General features: G+C 37.8%; 2 protein-coding genes across 8 annotated transcripts in view; one reads left to right on the top strand and one right to left on the bottom strand.

The window, feature by feature from the left end:
- Positions 1–701: 701 nt before the first annotated feature.
- On the bottom strand, positions 702–16,701 carry mcrs1 (microspherule protein 1). 2 transcript variants are annotated; one of them, XM_067432006.1, is made up of 15 exons: positions 16,433–16,691; positions 16,144–16,198; positions 15,635–15,800; positions 15,189–15,327; positions 12,466–12,630; positions 11,552–11,661; positions 8,684–8,792; positions 8,402–8,540; positions 8,241–8,316; positions 7,387–7,415; positions 7,194–7,286; positions 7,031–7,113; positions 4,700–4,787; positions 2,924–3,051; positions 702–1,214 (listed from the first exon to the last, which is right to left on the bottom strand). In XM_067432006.1, exons 2-15 carry the CDS (start codon positions 16,151–16,153, stop codon positions 1,128–1,130), a joined length of 1,422 nt encoding a protein of 473 aa, XP_067288107.1. In that variant the 5' UTR covers positions 16,154–16,198; positions 16,433–16,691; the 3' UTR covers positions 702–1,127. The 2 variants fall into 2 exon arrangements, 1 of the variants encoding a protein (XP_067288107.1); XR_010900777.1 differs by lacking the exons at positions 702–1,214; positions 2,924–3,051 and having other exon boundaries at positions 7,194–7,415; positions 16,144–16,195; positions 16,433–16,701.
- Positions 16,702–18,321: 1,620 nt separating this feature from the next.
- Positions 18,322–21,698, top strand: part of arfgap1 (ADP-ribosylation factor GTPase activating protein 1) — a 33,581-nt gene continuing 30,204 nt past the window's right edge. For 4 of the 6 annotated variants that reach the window (XM_067432004.1, XM_067432001.1, XM_067432002.1 and 1 more), the window contains exons 1-2: positions 18,322–18,553; positions 19,595–19,659. In XM_067432004.1, coding sequence (XP_067288105.1) covers positions 19,600–19,659 — 60 coding nt within the window. In that variant the 5' untranslated portion in view covers positions 18,322–18,553; positions 19,595–19,599. The remainder of the gene's footprint in view (positions 18,554–19,594; positions 19,660–21,698) is intronic. The other 2 variants (XM_067432005.1, XM_067432003.1) reach the window with 1 other exon arrangement.

The raw sequence follows: 21,698 nt of genomic DNA, 5'->3' as shown, positions 1-21,698 counted from the left end.
GGACCAAAGATTGACGCACCTCTTGACATCACAGCATTTATTTTCATCAAGAGGACCATTCTTTCCTTGTCTGAGCTGATGAATCTTGATATTTTCCTCCTGGAATATGGCCATGATGTGTGTCCCTACATGGTTGTTTAAGAAACGAAAAGCTACACACTCCATCAATGAGGGTTAGAAGAACTGTTGCAAACATATAACTGCAATAATGATCCAATCATAGACTCTTTAGCATTTACCAATTTATCAAATGCAAACAGCAACTTTTATTGGCCCTAGGCCGCCGGGCTGTGTATATTAAAATTTTGTATACCTGATTTTTTCTCATTATTACTCCAGTTTTCAATGTCGCATTATTCTTCAGAATTTGCTGCTCAGGAAACATTTCTGATTATTATACATGTTTAAAAACCGTTTTCCCATCAGATGATTTTTGAAGGATTGTTTTTGACACAGATGCTGGAACTCCAGCTTTGCATCACAGGAACACATTACATGTCATGTTCTTTCAAACATGCTAAAAACTTTAATTGTTTAAATCATTTGAGCTGTAGTATTCACTAAGTGCATTTATAATTAGATCGGCACCTTTATTTTAAATGTACTTTTATATCGCAGGTTACTTGTGTCCACGCTGGGCCTGCAACGGTTCATGTGAAGGTCCAAAGTGACACGCACAAACCAGTACTCACACACAGATGCATCACTAAAGCACTTTCCTGTTTTAATCGACCTTCAGGATTATATACACACTAGTTCTGTCTTGGCAGAATATTAGCATACCGTCTTTGATTAGACAATACAAGGTTACTGAGTTTTTAATTATAAACAAACAAAAATGTACAAGTCAAAACACTAAATTGAAAAAGGTTCACTTATACAAATAACAGCAATTCTATCACACACACACACACACACACATTGGGTCAATGTGCTCAAACAGTCAGTTCTTTCTGTCCAAATGTGCCTTAAATAACAGGCATATAAAATCTCCATAAGATTTCCCTCCGATCTGAACTCCAGATCCAGGCTCAGCGGCTGCGATGAGAGCCTGTATAATCTTGTGCTGAAGGTCTTCTGTTTATGACTCTACACAGAGATGAAGATAGGACCGAACGTCTGAATCGTCACGGCTGGTTCATCTTGGCAGCTTCAGCTTTAATGAGAGAGATCAACTCCTGATTGATCAGGAACACAAAGCGAAGACCTGCAATCTGGATAAAAACACAGATGTGCTTTATTGAGCATGTTTATTGTGGAATAGCAGTATTAGGTTGTGAAAAATAGCCTATATGGCTAAATCTGGCACATTTACATGATGGACTTGAATACTCATGTTAATTAATGTGCATTGTCCCCTTTCAAAAATAAAAATACAAAAATTATACTTTTATTTTTAGAGTCAGTCGCATTAATCTTCCAGGAATGGCATTTCAACAGTTATATACAAATCTTAACCAGATTAAGGCAGAGCTATAAATCCCTCCAGTGTTTCCACGATTGCTGAAAACAAGGCAAAATCGACAAAATATCAGGGTTTTTTTGTGCAATAGAGCGAGAGGGCATTTAGGCCACGCCCACACAGGGAAGAAACAATCCAACACGCTCCATTGACTTTGTATTGCTTAAAAGGGTCGGCTTGTCATTTCTTACTTATAACAAAAAACAGAACAATGTCTAGAAGTCGATATGTGACAAGGTGTACAGCAAACAAGCACACATAACTAACACAAGCATTTTTTATAAGCTGTTGACCCCCCCAAAAAACAAGTGTTTAAGGAGACAAAAGTGGATACAGGCAATAAGATGTAAAGCTTCAGCGGGAAGGATGAGTACATTTTGGGATTCTGACACAGTATGCCTATATATGTGCAGTAAATATTTAGTCAAATATATTTGGTCAAACAGTTTTATATTTTTCACTTGCTTTTTCAATTGCCTGTATCCACTTTTGTGTCTTTAAACACTCGATTTTGGGTCAACAGCCTATTAAAATTTCTGTGTTTTTGGTTCTGTTTTTTTTTTAGCTTGTTTGCTGTACACCTTGTCACTTATCAGCTTTTAGACATTGTTCGTTTTTTGTAATAAGTCAGAAATGATAAGGTGGCCGCTTCATGTAATAGAAAGTCAATGGAGATGGTTGGTTTAACAATTATCATCTCACACAAGTGCCAAAAACTGGGTTAAGAGCACATTTCTGGAAATTACATTACAAAATCAGTCATTTAGAAAAAAAGACATTTATCACAAGCGAGATAATAACGGCACTATTCTTACAGTTTCATATTAGTAGATGCTACTGCGGACCACTGTTGAGAGAAACGCACAGACTGAGGTAATTCACATTCTCTCTCTCTCTCTCTCTCTCTCTCTCTCTCTCTCTCTCTCTCTCTCTCTCTCTCATAACTCACTGCATTAATAACAGCATTAGTCTGCTATCAACAGCTCAGATTCTCAAATGTACATCAGTAAATTAAATGCTTATAAAATGATCATGTTAGCTGACCAGTAAGTTCTAACAACTGCCGCCATGTTTGTGTAAACCCAACGTCAGAGCCTGTCGGATTCACAACACATACATTTGTCCACTTCTCCCTGAAGACATGAAAGTGAGAGGCCGGTCAACCGGGAGAAGAATAAAGTAAACGTTATTGTGACCAACACAATGCGTGATGGATATGAATAAAACAAGTGGTCAAACTTATGTTGTTTCAAAGGTTTTTTTCCTCTCCCAAATATTACTGCTGCTTACAAAGACACAAGTGTGTTTTTAAACAAATTATAAATCCTTTTAATGATGCTTCTGTTTATTTTATTATAAACACCTAAAACCTGATGCAAAAGTCATTTATATAACATTTACAAAATGTGCAGTGTAAATGACAAATCTTTGCAACTCAAATGCATGCGTGTCCCTCCATACCTCCATCACAGAGTTGTTATTGAGTTTCCACTTGTTTCCAGATAAAACTGGTCGTCCATCGATGTAAATGGGTCTCCGGCCTTCATTAGCGATGAAGAAATCTCCGTTGTTTTTCAGTTTAATGATCCCTGGTGTTAGAAAACAAACATTTCATTTATTATGGTGTTTACCTAAATCAATGCCACACAAAAAAAGTCCTGGTAATAATAATTCAGAACATCAAAATGCGTAAAACGACATGAATCGGCTGTAGCTGTAGTTTCCATCCAAAGGTGTGAATTTAACTTTTGCACGAAATGGGAATATCTCACCAAACATTTGCGAATAAAGCAGTGTTTCTATCCAGTCAGCTGAAGAGAACAAAATTGTCACTTCCTGATAAACAGCCACTACATATCACTGAGAAAAGTAGGAGAAGCCACTGCATATAATAATTTTCATATATAATAAATTACTTGCGTCTTTCATAATATTAAGCACATTTCGGAGGAAGATGCCTGCTGTTCTGGAAGGTAATTGTACTGAAACACTTTTGGCATTTCAGAACAACCAAAACAGCCTTTCAGACCCTGTGCAAAAAGATTGGCCCACTGGTTTGTCCCATGATTTTTTTATGCGGATCAAGGAATTTATTCTCTAAATGTGTTTCCATTGTAGTTTATGTGCGGATACATTTTTTTAATGCACATTTTTAGAATTTATTTGCATCTTGCCATATAATTCATCCTGCATTATTTTGTGATGTCCAAAGTAGCGCATAAAAATAGGTGGATGGAAACATAGCTTGTGACATTAAACACTGGCTGAAATGATTTCAATTTAAACTCACAGCTGACATGAAACGAAGGGAAAAAAAGCTATGGGAAGGATGGCTTACACTTTATTTCAATGGTCTACTTTAGACACTCTAATAACTGTGAGTAAAGGTAATATAACTTTACAACTAACTACATGTCAACTTACTGTCAGAGTATTAATAGACTGTAGTACACTTTAGTCAAGGGCAGTAGAACAAGTTGAAATGTAGTTGAAAAATGACAATAGCTAGTAGAATGTATATAGTGGACCATTGAAATAAAGTGTTACTAAAGCAATGTAGTGACATTTTCCTTACTGTTAATAATAACTAACTGATAACCTTTCAGATGAGATATAAAGGAGGAAACCCCTAACTATAAAACCTATCATACTGATAATCTTTATTCTTCACTATTGTTTTGAGTCAGGCTCATGACATTATGACCATTCAGTAATCATAAGGTGATAAACTTTACATAAATTAATTCTTAGTCACTTATTATCACGTCTAAATTCATCGGTCCAATAAGCATCCTTCAAAACTGTAAACACAAAGTACTGCTGGATAGCCATGCTTTATTTGAACAGGCTTAGGAGAAAATTGATTAACAAACATGACTGGTCATTTACAAGGCTACAGAAACCTTTGGTGTAACAGCAGAAAACCTAAACGGGATGCTATAATGGGTAGCCAGCTGCAATGTGACAGACTTGGACGCTTGAAGAAAGTCCACTGTTCAATGTGTGCTAAAGTCACTAAGTCACTAGCCAATCAATCACATAATTCCTCTCTTTTAAAAAAGTAACAAAGGTGTTTTTATTAAAGTTTAGTGTATAAGTTGTGTAATTTTAGTGGTGCATAGCTACTTTTAGTATATTATTTAACATCCAGAAGCAGGACTGAACACATCTAGACAAATGAAAGCACTGTGCAGTTCAATTATGGCAGTCATAAATAATGCTATTGAACTATCCAACCTTGTTTTCTGGAGATCTTCCATGCAGGTCCCTCCAAAGATAGATCGACGTCTATCTGCTTGTCTTTAGTAGCACGACCCAGTGTGATCTGAAACATGTCAAGAGTTTGTTACTGGTCATTTGTGGGTGCAACTGTGCAATAAAAACATTGCATTATGTTACTAAATAAACGAGTCACTTTGAATAATAAGATAGCACAAACACAAGTTAGTTTTGAGAAAAGCTTGTACAGCAATAGATTCAATAGAAGATATTTTGCTTTATTTTACAGTCCTGTTCTGCATGTACATACTATTTACTTTACTATAGTAATCCCAACACTACATACTAAACCACAACCTAACCCGAGCCCTAAACTTCTGCAGTTACTTTACATTACTCCAAACTTACTCCGAACCACAACAAGTGCACATACTGTAGAACAAAGTATAACCAATAATTTGTTCTCTAATGCAGTGACTTTTAGACATTTTAGAGATGATGATTTTTTTGGTGTAAAAATACTTTTTGAGGCCCCTGTATATATGCGGCTTGTCTTTGTCAAGTTAAGTCACCTTTATTTATATAGTGCTTTATACAATAAAGATTTAAAGAGGAAAATGTCCCCAAAAACAATGATATATATATGATGCCAATAAAACGTATTTACACTTACACTACATACATTCACACTTTAAACACACTGGCATGTATGTAGGTTGTATGCATGTAGGTTGCACTGGTGCTGCCGCCACCACATTGCCCAACTAATAAGAGCTGCCATTTCTGTTGCATCTGAGAAACATCAATCAGCAAGTGAAAATGCAGAACGAAAAGCTACCTTTTTGAGCTGCACAACACAGACCATTTGTCAATGCGGATCAATAACGCGCACGAGCACGAGCTCAGAACAGGTTTACTCGTGGAAACAGAGCTACAGATCCAGAGAGAAAACTTGAATTCGCCAGAGAATTAATAACAACATTGAGCTGGCCAATAAAACGATAACGATAATTATCACATTATAATTTTCCTTGATAAAACGATAACAACAGTTCGATAAATTCTCGATATAATGCTTACGCGTTATGCGTAATGCTGCGCATGAGTATTGCAGACCGGGCTTCTGGCTGCTGCACGCGCTGTTGTTTACAGTCAGTTACTGACAGGCTTGGAGAATCGGAGTGAAGTGGAGTGAGAAAAATAAGTGATAGTGAAGAAAACTCAGAGATCACGACCAGCTCGGAGGACACAGATATCGTTGACAAGTTAGTTCGCTCAACTTCAGTGGTTTGGAGAGTCTACGTGGACTGCTTATTCTAGGTTTCACCACACGGAATTTAATTATCAAATGATCGTGCTTCTTCTAAGTTCTTCCATATAACATTGAGCCCAACACAGAGGTAAATCTACATTAACTACATTCACACACAGGCTTATCACCTTGTTAGTTGCGGTGGGTGACTTACATCAAGCTAACGCTACCTAACTATAATCACTAAAACATCGGACTTGTACATGATCGCTCTCATAATGGTTTGTCTTTGGTGATGTATTAATGACTCAGCATCGCCTGTATCAAGAGAAATAATGTCATCTGATGTTTAAAATAAATAAAATAGACTAGACAGCCCTTACTGGAGATCCACAAATACTGAACTTTGCTCTCTCCCTCCTCTCGCGGCCAGCCCACTGTCGGTGAGGTGTGTGTGTAGCGCGCGTGTGAATGTGTGTGTGGGTGTGTGTGTGTGTGTGTGAGAGAGAGATGCACAGGGGACCTTTTTTCTTTCTTTCCCGTTTGCATTTTTAGTGTTTTACTACTTACACGATTAAGTAATGATATTATTGATACACAGTGTAGAGTAAAAACATGCTGACCACAATTAATATTTTTTTATAAATAAATCTACCTTAGATTTAATAACTTGTTCACCTGTTTGGGAAGCGTTTGTCACGTCTTGACAATAAAGGATAGTTTAAAACCACAGTTAACTGTCTGTTTTCTACATCTTTCACTCAGGAGCAAAAATATGCCTTTAAACAGTAAAGAAATAAAGATTTTACATTTGTCGTGATATTTATCGATATCGACTGATATGTAAAATTATAGTGATAACTTTCACCCAGCCCTAGATGTAAGTTACAATGTGTACAGCATTTGCACACCCTGTCACGCTGTCAGCTATTAGACACTGCAGTAGACGCATATTGCAGGCTAACGATTAATCGATTAATTGATCGACGATCAATCATGAGTTTTAAGTTCTCATTTTTCTACATTAACATCTCAAATTCATACACACTTATAATGTCAGAGCACAATATTCCTGTGTATAGCAAATGGTCACTGACCTCTCTAGATCTCATCAGATATCTGACCATTCGTCCACGTAAAGCTGCCAGCGTCTGATTATCAAAGTCTGGTGAATTCATGCCTGAAATAATTAATCAAACAATTACGCAAGTGATCACATTCATCTCATAATCATACTGAAGACAACGTCACAAAACTGACCTGTGATACTGTCCACTAAGACCTGCCAACGAGGGAGTTCCTGCTCCAGCTGTCTGATCTCCCGCTTCTGATGTCTGTCTGCGATCATAAGCTCTACAGGAAACGCAACACAACATGTCAGAGACACCCACAGGAGAGAGCATTACATTAAAATAACTACACTGAAACACAAAGGCTGAATGAAATAACTCACCATGCTCCAGGACTTCATCTCTGCTGTCCCTGATAAATATGACAAATGATCATAAACAGAGTCACAAATGATAAATCACAAAAGACTGCAAGGTAGCCAATAATGCAACACATTATGAACCAGGAATATAGAGTCTTGCTGGGATGACATTTTTTGCCGGCCAAAATCTTGCATTTTAGCACTTCCAGTTCCATCATTCTGAAGCCAATGGGTTTTTAAAATGGGTTTTTGGTTAAATGCCTAAATTAAGGTCTGTGGTGAACACAAGCTCAATATATGTTCACATTTTAGTCTACCAAATAAAACACATAAGGAATACACCCTTTGTGATTTGTTTTTAAAGCTTTTGCTTGTCTTCAAAAAAATTAAACCAGACTGGTAAAGTCAGCTACACACAAGTCCACCTTTACATCCTCATTGTTTTTAAAAATCGTACTCTTACCAACTATTATAACCCTTTAAGGGAAAAGTTTAAAATAAAGTGTTGTCGGAAGCTTAGTGAGGTGTCGTTGAAGTCATGTGACCGTATAGCAATTAGTTTATAGCCAATTGCTTGTTCAGCTTTTTACTTCTGCTGACTGTATTTCAGCTTCAAAATTCACGTTGCTCATTTGTGAAGATTAGCGCTGCAACAAACAATTCTCTTGACGCTGCCAACAAAAAAAAGTGCTCTCTCACAGCTTTCTAGTGGCTGATGTGACATTTTTTACAGTGTGCTGCAGCATGACATCTAAAAATGTCAAACTTCGCTTCATTTTTAAAAGTTAATTTGCACAGTGGAGGAATAAGTGAACATGAAGTATTTGTCAGTGAACTCATAACACATGATGGTGCAGTGAAAATGGTTTACTTACTTGAGTTTGGCATCATCAACCACCTGCTCTGCATCAGAGAAGTTCAGCACTTGCTCTCCTTTAGGCAGAGGTTGAACTATAAACAAATGAGAGGAAAATAAATGACAGCGATCAGCACAAGCAGGGTCATTAGACTGCAGTGACATATGACAGCATCTCACCGCTCTGATCCTCCAGTAAATAATACTGCTTCAGCAGCTGCCAGTGCACCAGCAGATTCTTAGCAGTGCGTGAAGGGTAAAACACATTTGGGTGCTTGTTCAGCAAATCCTGAAACACCTCCAGCTTAGGCTGACTGCTCTACTCACAAGCATGAGGCAAGAAACAATTAAGTATGAAGTTAACAGAACAGAAGAGATTAATTTAAAACTATAATTAAATTTAGAAAGCATTCATTGCTATATTAAATGCGTGTGATTAAAATGCTGATGCTATTTGCTCACAGAGGTGATCTTGGCGAGCAGGGCTTCCTCCACCTGGCTGAAGAGAGCTTTGCTCTGAATAGCAGCGATCGCCTCTGGATGAAGCTGTCTCATGGCCTGCCACGCCAACCTGAGGAACAGACAAAACCCTTACAAAACGGACATTCCTCATGAAAAAAACAAATACAAACAAAAACTGTCATTATTTACTAACCCTCATATCATTCCAAACACTTCCAGAGTACAAAACCTGAGGACTGTTTTACATGCAAAGCAGCAAAGACTGGTGGGGAAATTCATCTGTGTAGGATCTAATGACTGTATACATCCAGGGTTTTAATATTACTTAACCACCTACACTGTCTGTCTCTCATTTGAAACGGTAATTGTTAAACATTATCGCATTTTTTTTTTTTTTACTGTTTTGTATGATTTTTATATCATACAACAACATTGCATATACATAAAATTATAAACACAACACTTGTTTTCCCCCCTATTTTTCATGAGCTGAACTCAAAGCTCTAAAACTTTTTCTATGTAGACAAAAGGCCTGTTTCTCTCAAATATTGTAAACAAATCTGTCTAAATCTGTGTTAAGCTGGGCATACACTGTGCGATTTTCATCCAATTTCGAGCCGAATTCTGATTCGGGCGACTCTTTTTTGGGTCGGGACGATTTTCAGGTTTATCGTGCGTTGTTTGTCGAGACGTGTTCGTGCAGTGTACAGGGGGAAACGAGAGGCGACAAACCTCTCCCGATCGGGAATCGGATGGTCGGATGAATTTCTGGCATGTCAGAAATTCTTCTCGCCCCTCGTGAGGTTATCGCACAGCTGAAGCAAAGCCACGAACTGATTGACCTATTTCCCCTCACTGTGCCCTCGCGAAAGCAGAAGTTCAACCATTTAATTTTTAAAAGCAGCAAGGAAGAAAACGAAAAGAGGGAGATCTTTAATTATGTAGGCAGCTATCAAATAGCAGAAATTAAGTAAACTGTTGTGCCTCCAGTTTGTGTTGTATATAGCGCCTCTTTTAAGTGCCTCATTTAATAGTTAATTAATATTTAGCCTAGACCTACTTAATCTTATTATGACAGAAAGTGGGAACCATTGTCGATCTTGACACAATGTCATGTCTTTTTTTCTACTTTTTTTTCCTTTTCCCATTTTAACGCGAGTCAGTGGATATCACGCAATGCGCAGTTTAAACGCAGTCTCAAACCCAGTGAATTATTCACTACAGAGGGTGAAAGTAAAATCTGACAAACTTTCGGCGCATATTCTCAGACAACGAGAGATAAATGTAATTCAACATGCTGATAACGTAGCCTACTGCCTTAATTTATTTTCTTAATATTTCTATTTTGGTCCATATTGTGAGAAAAAAAAATAGAAGAGAAGTAGGCCCATTTGGTGTTAAACAAGTTGTTTTTAGATAAATCTGCTCTTACTTTTCATTGAGACGGACATTATTGCAGTGTTCTGACATAATCATATAATTATAGACCTATAATTCCTTGTTTAATCGGGCTAAATGTGTTTAAATAGTGAGGAGTAATCTATCTATAATTTTATTATGCAGTGGGTCGATTATGCATTATGAAATTGTTGGGGGGAGGGGGGCAAATTAATGTAATATCAATTTAATAATAAAAGTAGGCCTACTCTAATAATAATAATAATAATTTTATACATAAATTCTAAATCCTCTTGATATCAATAGCTGATGCATTTGATAGGCCGTATCGCCACAGGGGTTTTAATGCGCATTTTTCACCCATACAGTGTGAGCAGTCAAGACGCGCTCGACGGTCGAACCACACAGTGAGAGCACATCAATCGTGAGCTTTGGCTTTACATCGCATGCGATCTACTCGTACAGTGTGAGTAGGTAACCTTGCTGAAATTGTATAGAAATCGCACAGTGTATGCCCAGCTTTAGTGAGCACTTCTCCTTTGCCGAGATAATCCATCCACCTCACAGGTGTGGCATATCAAGATGCTGATAAGACAGCATTATTATTGCAAAGGTGTGTCTAAGGCTGGCCACAATAAAAGGCCACTCTGAATTGTCCAGTTTTATCATGCAGCACAATGCGCCACAGATGTCGCAAGTTTTGAGGGAGCATGCAATTGGCATGCTGACTACAGGGGCAAAAACAAAAGTGTTCCATTTATAATTTTGTTCAGCGTAAATTATATATAATATTCAAATCCAGAATATAAACGCAATGTGCATTTTCTCGTAAAGAGATATGTTCATATTCATCATCTGATTGCTAGAATATAGTAAGCATCATCAATAAGGTGTATACTGAACTTATTCTTTTAACATCACTGTTTTAGTGCGTTGAGACACTTTATTTTTGAGAGTTTTTCTCATTAGCGTTTTGGAATGTCCTGCTGTTTTAGTGATTGAAATACTGCAAGAGGTGCCGTATATGGAAACTTGCATTTTGTTCACATAGTTCTTTTTTTTCTTTTGAGAGGTCATTAAATATTTGTGGCTTGGAACATAAACTCGCAGGCCTGTGCAACAGTTCTATGTATCAGAGCCAGTCAAATGACTGAAAACTATGAATTAGCCAATGCAATAGTTTAAAGAAATATACTCTGCAGTTTTCTGTTTCACATGCAATAACTTTGGATAGCTTCAAATAATTCCATATGTCTGACAACAGGTATAACTTTTCTGATACTATTATAAAACTAATGTGGAAAATATTATTGAAGTTATGTCCTTTTGTGTTTTCAACAAGTCATTAGGTTTCAGAACAACACGAGGTTGATGATAGTTGAAATAACTTTTTTTTTGATGAACTCCTCCTTTATTGTTTGATACAGGGCCTATAGCTATATAAGAATAATGCTTTGGTCAAAAACTCACTTTGATATGACAGGGTCATACAGCAGAGCGTACCAGCGCTCCTGAATCTCCCGCAGTGTGAAGCGACAGCTGAATTTCACACCCAGATGAACTGACGTGAGATCTGTAGTCTGAATATAAACGTACATGTACTTCAGTTCAAGGGATAGTTCACACAAAAATGAAAATTACCCCATGATTTACTCACCCTCAAGCCACATTCTTCTTTTAGCCAAACACAATCAGCATTATAATAAAATGTCCTGGCTCTTCCAAGCTTTATAATGGCAGTGAATGGGGTCCAGATTTCCAAAAATCTATCCATCATAAAAGTAATCCATAAGACTGCAGAGGGTTAATAAAGGCCTTCTGAAGCAAAGCAATACATTTTTGTAAGAAAAGTATCCAAATTTCAAACTTAATAAACTAAAATGAATGAAGACGGCCTGCGCAAGTCGACTTGCACCAAAAAAGTAACCCCTGACGCGATGTAGGACATAGGAGTAACGTAAGCTTGACGCCTCTTGCGGTTCAAACAAATAGTGCTGGATAACAATCTCAAGCTCCTCCGACATTTCTCCTTTAAAATTCTCATTTTAGACTTCTTATTTGTGACCGGTGTTCTGTTTTGCTCTATCCTCTGTACTTCCGTGTTCGTCAATACGTCACACATCAGGTCAGGGGTTACTCTTTGTTCACCCGCTGTAAATCGCTTTCACTTCAGAAGGCCTTTATTAACCACCCGGAGCCATGTGGATTAATATAACTGATTGTGTTCGTCTGAAGAAAAATGTCATATACATTTGGATGGCTTGAGGGTGAGAAAATCACGGGGTAACTTTAATTTTTGTGGGAACTATCCTTTAAAGGGTTAATGTCAGCAACATATCTCTGAACTATCCAGCTTTTGAAAGCACTCAAATCTGAAAGCTGACCTGTAGGACAGCATTGATGAGCAGCAGGTCATCCGTGGGTTTCCAGCGGCCCAAGTCTTTGGTTATCTGTAACGGCTGCTTGTTTTTCTTCATTCGTTTGGACATTGATGAAGGAGTGATCACCATGGTAAGAGGAGGCGTCAGAGCACTACTGGACTTTAAACCCTACCGTACAGAGAGAACAAAAAAACGTATCAAAGCACACTCAATAAAAATGTGTTTTTATCAGATACTAAAAAATTCTTTAAACGGGTGATCAAACACTTTTCTAACATTAGCTAGTGTGTAATGTTGCTGTTTGAGCATGAACAACATCTGCAAAGTTACAACGCTCAAAGTTTAAAGCAAAGGGAGATATTTGCTTTTAAAGAAATACATTTTTAAAGACTACAGCAAACGGCCGGTAGGGAACTACAGCCTTTTCTTCCAGACTCGCTGACATCAGCGGGTTCAATATTTACATAAACCCCTCCTCTGAGAATATTAAATAAGGGGGGGCGAGGCCATTTTGCAATGCCGATGAAACGCTGTTATTTTCATCCGGATTGTAGGTCCATTTTCGGATGAGACGTTAAACCGAGGTCCTGACTCTCTGTGGTCGTTAAAAATCCCAGGATGTCCTTCGATAAAGAGTAGGGGTGTAACCCCGGCATCCTGGCCAAATTTGCCCACTGGCCCCTGTCCATCATGGCCTCCTAATAATCCCCATATCCTGATTGGCTTCATCACCCGGTCTCCTCTGGCGCAATATGGCTCCTGACGCAGGAGTGGGTGCTGCACATTGGTGGTGGTTGAGGAGATTCCCCCTTCCATGTAAAGCACTTTGAGTGCCTAGAAAAGCGCTATATAAATGTAATGAATTATTATGATTATTATTATTATTATTTTGTTCAGCCTTCCTAGGATCAATGGTTAAAATTTAAATCTCGCTCTCTGTGCTGCACATTTTACGGAGGAATTAAAGCTCACAATTGTCGCGAGTTCAATGCAGGATTTGCACAACGGCTTGTCATTTGCATTTGAAAAAAGCAATACATGCCATACATCTTTTCAAAGAGATGCGTTTACAAACCTGTTATCCAACAAAAGAGATCATTTAATGACGTTTTTACTTCCAGCTCACTTCATAGCATAAGTGCAGTGCTAGAAATAACTTCCTCTTATGATCTGATGTGGCTTTGTATCAGATACTGTAGAATGAGGCAGAAATGCTATTATTCTTATAACATTAAACTAGCGATTTTTCTCTGTGGATGAATACATTTCCTGACAAAAATTAAGAAAGTACATCACAGATTTTTATCATAATATATATGTTTTAATAAATAAATAAATAAATAAATATATATATATATATATATATATATATATATATATATATATATATATATATATATATATATATACACATACATACATATACATATATACATATACATACACACACACTTTTTTTCTCTCTGTAATGATTTATAGGAAAAATAAGTGTTTTTTCAAGAACCCAACAAAAACTGATGTTGTTTGGATTGTGATTAGGACATTATATGGACATTGTAGACAAAACTGACTTAATTTTAAGAAAGAGGAATTATGTTCCTGCAGTCTGCCGTTTTAGACAAATTAAGAAAATGTTTGTCCAAAAACAATTCTTGTTAAGGTTGTTTTTCTTGTTTAAGTGATGAACTGCACTGCTTTGTTTGTTGAGCAGCCAATCTTTACATTAGAAGGATCATGTGACACTGAAGACTGGAGTAATGATGCTGAAAATTCACAGGGATAAATACATTTTAAAATATATTAATTTAACTTATAATAATATTTTACAATATTGCTGTTTTTACTATATTTCTCAAACACATAAAAATGTATTCCAAACATCTGACTGGCAGTGACTAAGTGTTTTTACCTCTCTCTTCTCTCTCACTCACACAAACACATTTTAAATTCAGTAGACAAATAAATCAATTATACAATTTATATAAAAATAAAGTTATATAAAAATAAATGCAATCCATTTACAATTTAATGATGCTTGACCAGAAAATTATTAGATTAACCACAATCAAATTCAGCAGTTGTGTAATGAAATATAGGGTCCTATCATACATCCGGCATGTTTCAGCTCGACACAGTTATTATTTTCATTTCCAGCTCCACTTTGTTTTTAGCAAATGTGCCATCTGTTCCCCCATGGGCGTCTGGTCTAAACCAGCTGTGTTCAGGCGCATTGTTAGTGTTGCTATTTTGAGGAATTGAAAACGACTGCGCCATTGACCAACACAAACCTGCTCTAAAGTCAATAGTGCAGACTTTTTTGTGTTATTTAAAGGGTGCGTTAGTAATATGAGCCTATAGGTGGGTGCACAACGAGCGTACACTCTGCTTATTACAAAGGGACGCACAGCAGCAGGCAAACATTTTTAAATATTAAAAATAAAAGATTCCTCTCTGGAGAAGCGTTCAATCTTTCCGCTTGCAAATTCCACCATGTAAATAGTGAATCCGCCATGGTGCGAGCGCAACTGGCTTTTAGAGGGAAAGGGAGATGAGACTCTGATTGGTTTTATTGCACGTTATGCCCAAAACACACCCATGACTCTTTTTTTTCCATTGTTAAACTAGCAAAAGTGGATTTGTATGTGTCCTGAGTGCACCTGCACCATGCACATCAGACCATGCACTTAGATTGTTAAAATAGGGCCCACACAGTTCCCCTACATTACCTTTTTCTTGTCACTGGACGTGAGGTCACTCCCAGGGCATCTGATTTGCTCAATGACTGGCTGACCTTTGACCCGAGTGGTGGATTTCGCGAGGCTACTCTCAACCAGTTCATCATCAAACTTCTTTCTCTTTATTGATCTACAATATAATGACAAGACACCTTTTATTTACAATGATGTGTACACTGTAAAAAAAGTCTGTAAAAATAGGACACAATGTACTGTATAAATATGAATGGATTTTCCGTATTGTTTTTTTACAGGTGTTTTACCTGTATTTTGAATTACACATTGCAGTAGTTTGAGTGTTAAGGTTTAACAAAAATTTTCGTAAAATTACTGGATAATGTACTGGCAGAAAATTACTAGTACATTTTCCGTTTTTATTTTTTTTACAGTGTAAAGTAGCAGAGTGAAGCAGACGGCAGCAGACGAGCGTTCCTCACCTGGAGGAGCTCCTGCGTTTGGGAATCATTCCGGCTCCTCCGCTGAAGGCCTGAGTGGCGGTTCTCTTCACAGCAGTGGCCTCATCGTCCTCAGACCTGCTCTGTGAAACCATCGGCCCGACTGACGCTCCTGAAGCCACGGCAGAGGGGACGCCCGCCTTTACGTCTACAACACATCACATTATTAAACAGAACGCACAAACGTGATGATAGTAATTATTCTACACATCCGTCAGCTTTTCAATACTTTAGATGCCACTGAAAAAGACTTATTCAAAGACCTGCTGTCACTCCCCAGAGCCCAGTTTTAAAAAAAACCTGCCATGGATCACATAAAATATATGAAAGTGCTAACAAAAAACCGTCCTGCACTATAGCTGTATTACTATAGTAATCGTTCAAGAGCGTTGTCTGCCTTACTGTATCTATTTATCCAAAAGCTCAGTCTTATAACATACTAGTGTAATATTAGTGTTGATCTTTTGTTAATATCCTGTTCATGTTCTTACCTTTCTCCATGATCAGCTAATTAACACTCAGAAACCCGATGAATCATGAATACTGCTGAAAACAAACAGAGAAGAATATGAACACAGACCTAGTTACCCTACAACAAACACTAACGCTACTACATGTAAACTAAGTTACACTTTAATATATCACTTTTTTGTATGTTATGTGTATAATATTATAATTTAAATGTTTTATAATCTCTAACAGCCACAACTGTATCATCCATGACACCAAAACAACACATTTAGATATTAAAATGAATAATTCAGGAGATGTATGATTTACCTTTAGAATGAGTATCGCTGCGCTGTGACTAAAACGAATAAACACGAACAACATGCAAATATTACGTAATATGGTATTCTTATACTTGATAAACAAAAATAAAGCAACGAGGCTAAGCTAACCGGAGGCTTCTGTGTGGAGTGTGAAGCGTTTCCGGGTTAGAACGGAAATGTCGTTCCGCACAAAGCTCTGTACAAAAATCAAATCACCAACCAACCAAACATAAACACACTTGAAATAACGGCACTCGTTATGATACAGTAAACGCAAGGTAGTCTATAAAAAAAATGTCACTACACTTTAGTGATGCTAGAAATAAAGCTTTTTGAAATTTCTGAACTAACTGAACCAATAACTCGAAGCGCTATAAACACCAGTTTAGCGGCACCTTCTGATCAAAATTGTGTAAATGCAACGAAAACTCAGCTCAAACATGAATGACATCTTTTTAAAACTAATTGCAAATATTTAAATGAAAGCATAATCTATTCAATTTATTCTAGAAATATAATTTAATATGATGTTTATGCAAAATGTGTGTTATTTTATATAGTGCTCGATTAGTGTTTTATTTGGCAGATAGGCCTACATATTGCACTACATTAAAGGGATAGTTTTTCACCCAAAAAGGAAAATCACCCCATGATTTACTCACCCTCAAGCCACCCTATGGGTGTATATGACATTTATCATTCAAACGAATACAATCAGAGTTATATTAAAAAATGTCCAGGCTAATCTAAGCTTTATAAAATTTGAAGCTCAATAAAGTGCAGCCATCCATTAGGTTATAAAATAGTCCACACGACTCCAAGGCCTTCTGAAGTGGATCGATTGGGGTTTTGTAAGAAAATATCCATATTTAACATGTTATAAAGTAAAATAATTAGCTCCTGGCAGACTGTCTTAGGTATTCAACTAAAAACTAACTGGCACGGTGACGTTGGACGTAGGTAGTGTAAGCGTTTTGATAAGTTGAATATGGAAGGCAGTCCAGCGGCAGCTAGATATTTTACTTTATAACGTGTTAAATACGGATATTTTTCTTACACAAACGCATCGATTCGCTTCAGAAGGCCTTTATTAACCCCGGGAGCCTTACGGAGCACTTTAATAACGGATGGATGCACTTTTATTGGCTTCAAATTTTAGGCTGCCATTCACTGCCATTATAAAGCTTGGAAGAGCCAGGACATTTTTTAATATAAGTCTGACTGTATTCTTTAACTACTAGCTAATAACATTTAAATTAATAATTTGATACAGTGCGCTTATTGCGCAAATACATGTTTTTACGTTTTACTTTTATATTTATAAAAGATAGCTGCATGTAATTACAGCTGTAATTAATTTTTGTATTAATAATCTATAATTGCATCTATAATTCCGCCCTTAAACCAATACCACTAAAACTGTCTTTGACCTACCCGTATCGCACATCAATAGCAGCACAAGTGTTTTATCATACAACATCAAACTCAATACATCAACTCAATATCCTTTTTACAAGATGTAATATTTATTTATGTATTTATTTATTTATTTATTTATTTATTCATTTATTTATTTATTTATTTATTTATTTATTTATTTATTTATTTATTTATTTATTTATTTATTTATTTATTTATTTATTACCGAGAACATTATATAAACAAAGAAGGAAGCACTCCAGTCTAAAATACAGAAAAGAAGAAGAAAAAAAAGGTACTAGACAGGGGTAGCCTACATGAGTTAGTAATCCCCAAAGTAATGCTTATGCTGTTTCTGACTTGAAAATGTACATTTATGTAATACAAAAAAATAAGAAGACTGCTCCGCTTCTCTTCCGACAGGGGGCGCACGCGCACGGACGTTCGCGTCACGACTAGCGATGTATCCTACGCCGATGACGCGGGCGTGACGTAATACGGATGTCCCAGAATGCCGCTGTCTGCCAGCACAGCAGTGATCAATGGTCAGGCGAGTCGGATAAACCAGTGATTAAACGCTTTAAATGCCAGAGATCAGCGGGTGAACGAAGCGCTTCGTGTCGGATGGAAATCGCTTCACGTGACAGTTCATGAGTAAATGAGATCTACTTAGAAAAATCATCATCAGAGCTGAAGACAAACCCAGCAGGTAAGATCATCACACCATCATCACGATCTGTAAAAGAGCTTCATCTGGTCATAATCGAGACTAACCAGTTCCACAATCATCATCTTCATCATCATCATCACTTCTGTGATTCATGTTATGATCACACACACACTCTACAAACACACACTCAAAAAGACATCTGTCGTCTAAGTTACTTTTAATAACATGTAAATATCGTTGTGATCATTCAGTACAATCACAGTATTTTTTGTAATGTATCATCACTTAAGAAGAATGTATTGTTTTCCTCAACTGTGGGCATCAGAGAGAATGTGAAAAGTGATTATTAAATTCCTACACGCACACCATAAAATTTCCAGCACTGCTCAAATTATGTTGATTTGTAATTTCTGTGGCGGAAATTTCCTTCTTAAAGGGACAGGCCAATAAGTGGATGGACATGTGTTTAGTTCCTGTCTCTATTAAGCCCCTTCTTGTGAAAAGCACAATGTGCTCTGATTGGTCGGCTGGACCAGTGTGTTGTGATTGGTCAAGCACTTCCAGCGTGTTTGGAAATGTCCCGCCCCTCATCCTAACCATAACAGTTTTAACACACTACTAACCAACTCAACCAGGCCCAGCTTTTTTCCCAGTATAAATTATTAAAATGAGGAATATTGTGATGACGATTGTATCAAGACTACAATGGAGGCGTTTTAGGGAGTTCAGAAACACTGCCACTGATATAGAAAATATGATTAAACAACATTACACTAAAGACAGATGGACACGGACAATAGGTCCACTTTAACCCACCTTTATACCACCAAAAACATCCTAACCTCACACCTGTATCGCATCTCAATAGCAGCACAAGAGTTTTGTTACCCAGCAGTTGTAGTTAAAGACCCCTCTTGTATTAAATGTAGTGTGACTTTCTGTTTTTTGGGATAAGGCTTAAACAATAAGATCTTTAGACATTTAAAAAGTAGCACAGATTCATGTTGAAAGCATGATCGCAGGTTGTAATCTGATGATGTCATGGTGTGCTGATGATGTCACTTTGGTGATGTGTTTCAGGGCAGATGGCCAGTCCCAGAACCCGACGCGTGCTGAAGGAGGTGCGGACCGAAGACGAGAACAATGTGAGTGTCCGTCAGCTCCGGTACCGCCGCTCGTCCTCTCTCATTTACATTTAATCATTTAGCAGAAGCTTCTATTCAAAGCGTCTTAAAAAAAGGGGAGAGCAATAGAAGCAACGAAGCAAACAAGGCCAACAACCTGCAAGAGCTGTATGAATTCTCAGTTAATCGAGCACAGTACACAATTTTTTTATTTTTTTTTGGACAAACAAACACAAAATTTAATTGGATAGTTAAGTGCTAGTCTTTATAGTCTCTCTCGTGCCGTGTTTTAAAGCCTGCCATGTTTTAAAGGCCCGCTGAAGTGCCTGAAAAAGTGCCGCATTATTCAATGTGTTGATGTAATTTCCCCAGAAACAGCTCCAGCGGTTGGCAGCTCCTCCCCTTTTTTGAAACAGCCAATAGCGTTTCGTTTAGGTGTCAGTTTGACTAGAGCCTTTCTGTTTGGTAAAGCCAGTTTGCTCTAATTTTTATCATCATAATCTCCTCCACATCACTTTGAAATACATCATTCTTTGCAGAATTCAAATGGGTCCGATTAGTTTTGTCTGCGCCGACTAGCGCATATGATCTGCACTCTCGTGTCTGTAGTCTAAATTTCGACCGGAGCCGCGCTGCTGCAGTGCGTGAAACTAACGTGAAAACAGATTTCATTCGCCTCAACTGAAAGCATATTTACACTCAATCGTTTCCTATCGCATGTTTAGTGCACTATGTGCCTTTCACCATGTAGAAATTAGTAAATGTGTGAAAAACTGACTGACCGATTTCAGACGCAGCTTCAGCAGTGTAGGGGACGGGCTTTAGATTCTAGAGAGCATTTTGATTGGACAGAAGATTTGACGAGAAGGTGAAGTCTGCGATTATGTCATCAAAATCTGAGATTCATTTTAAAGGGGGGGTGAAACACTCAGTTTCAGTCAATCTCATGTCAATCTTGAGTACCTATAGAGTAGTATTGCATCCTTCATATCTCCGAAAAGTCTGTAGTTTTATCATATTTATAAAAGAAATATGGGCTGTACCGAGTCTTTCCGGAAAAAAACGAGCGCCTGGAGGCGTATCGTGTGGGCGGAGCTAAAGAATGACAAGCGCGCAAAGCGGTGACGTCCTCAAGCGTGGAGAAACCCATCTATCTCAGCTAATACAGATAATGATCCACAATCAAATCTGAGGCTGAAATAAATTGAACAGGAGAAACGGCAACATCAGGATGTCCATCTCTGTGGTATGTACTGTATTTAGGGGCCTTTGTGTGCAGTTTATGAGGACATGATTCGGTTTATGGACTATTGTATGTGACTAGACCTTAGAGGTAGCAAGCAAAACGGTTTTGCACGTCAGAGTCAGAATAGTGTAACGTTATACAGAACAACAATGGAGTAACCGTTAGCGCATTTGAATGACGAAGCACGCGATCGTGTCGTTTACTGATGTTTACTCATGCGACGGTAGCCAATAGCAGAGACATTTGAAGTTGATTTACTCACCGGCATCTTCCAAAGCAGGACCGCTCTGTCAAAAACACACTTCTTTGGTATGATTTGGTGAAGTCCTGTGACAGCAGTGACCGTGGAAATCCACTTTGCGACGCGACTGAAGCGATGCCTTGAAGCTTCCCGTCATTTCTGCGTTCAAATCGGTTCAAATGCAGCGCTGCCTTCCCGGAATGCTGTGCTGAAGCGTTGAAGTCGCTCGACGTCACCCATAGGAATAAAGTGGAGCGCGGCGCGCCACATAAGTGTTCACGGACGACTGGATCTGCAGCTGAGAGACTGTTTACAGCGTGCATTTCCTCTCTCTCCCTCTAGTGACGCGCGCGCACCCTTCCGGGAGAAGAGCCTGTACAGCCCATACAAGGACCTTCCGCTCTATTTAACGTCAAATAGACCCATACTCGAAAAAAACTCGCCGAAACTTGTGAGAAACCGGAAGGAGTATTTTTAACACAGAAATACTCCATCAAACGTCCAACATTAGTTTTTGAAACTTTGTCTATGTTTAGGATGGGAATCCAAGTCTTTAAAGGTGTAAAAAGCTCA

Source organism: Pseudorasbora parva, chromosome 22, assembly GCF_024679245.1.
Source record: "Pseudorasbora parva isolate DD20220531a chromosome 22, ASM2467924v1, whole genome shotgun sequence".
NCBI lineage: Eukaryota > Metazoa > Chordata > Actinopteri > Cypriniformes > Gobionidae > Pseudorasbora > Pseudorasbora parva.
The sequence above is the reverse complement of the archived record's forward strand: the minus strand, read 5'-3'. Positions and strand labels throughout refer to the sequence as shown.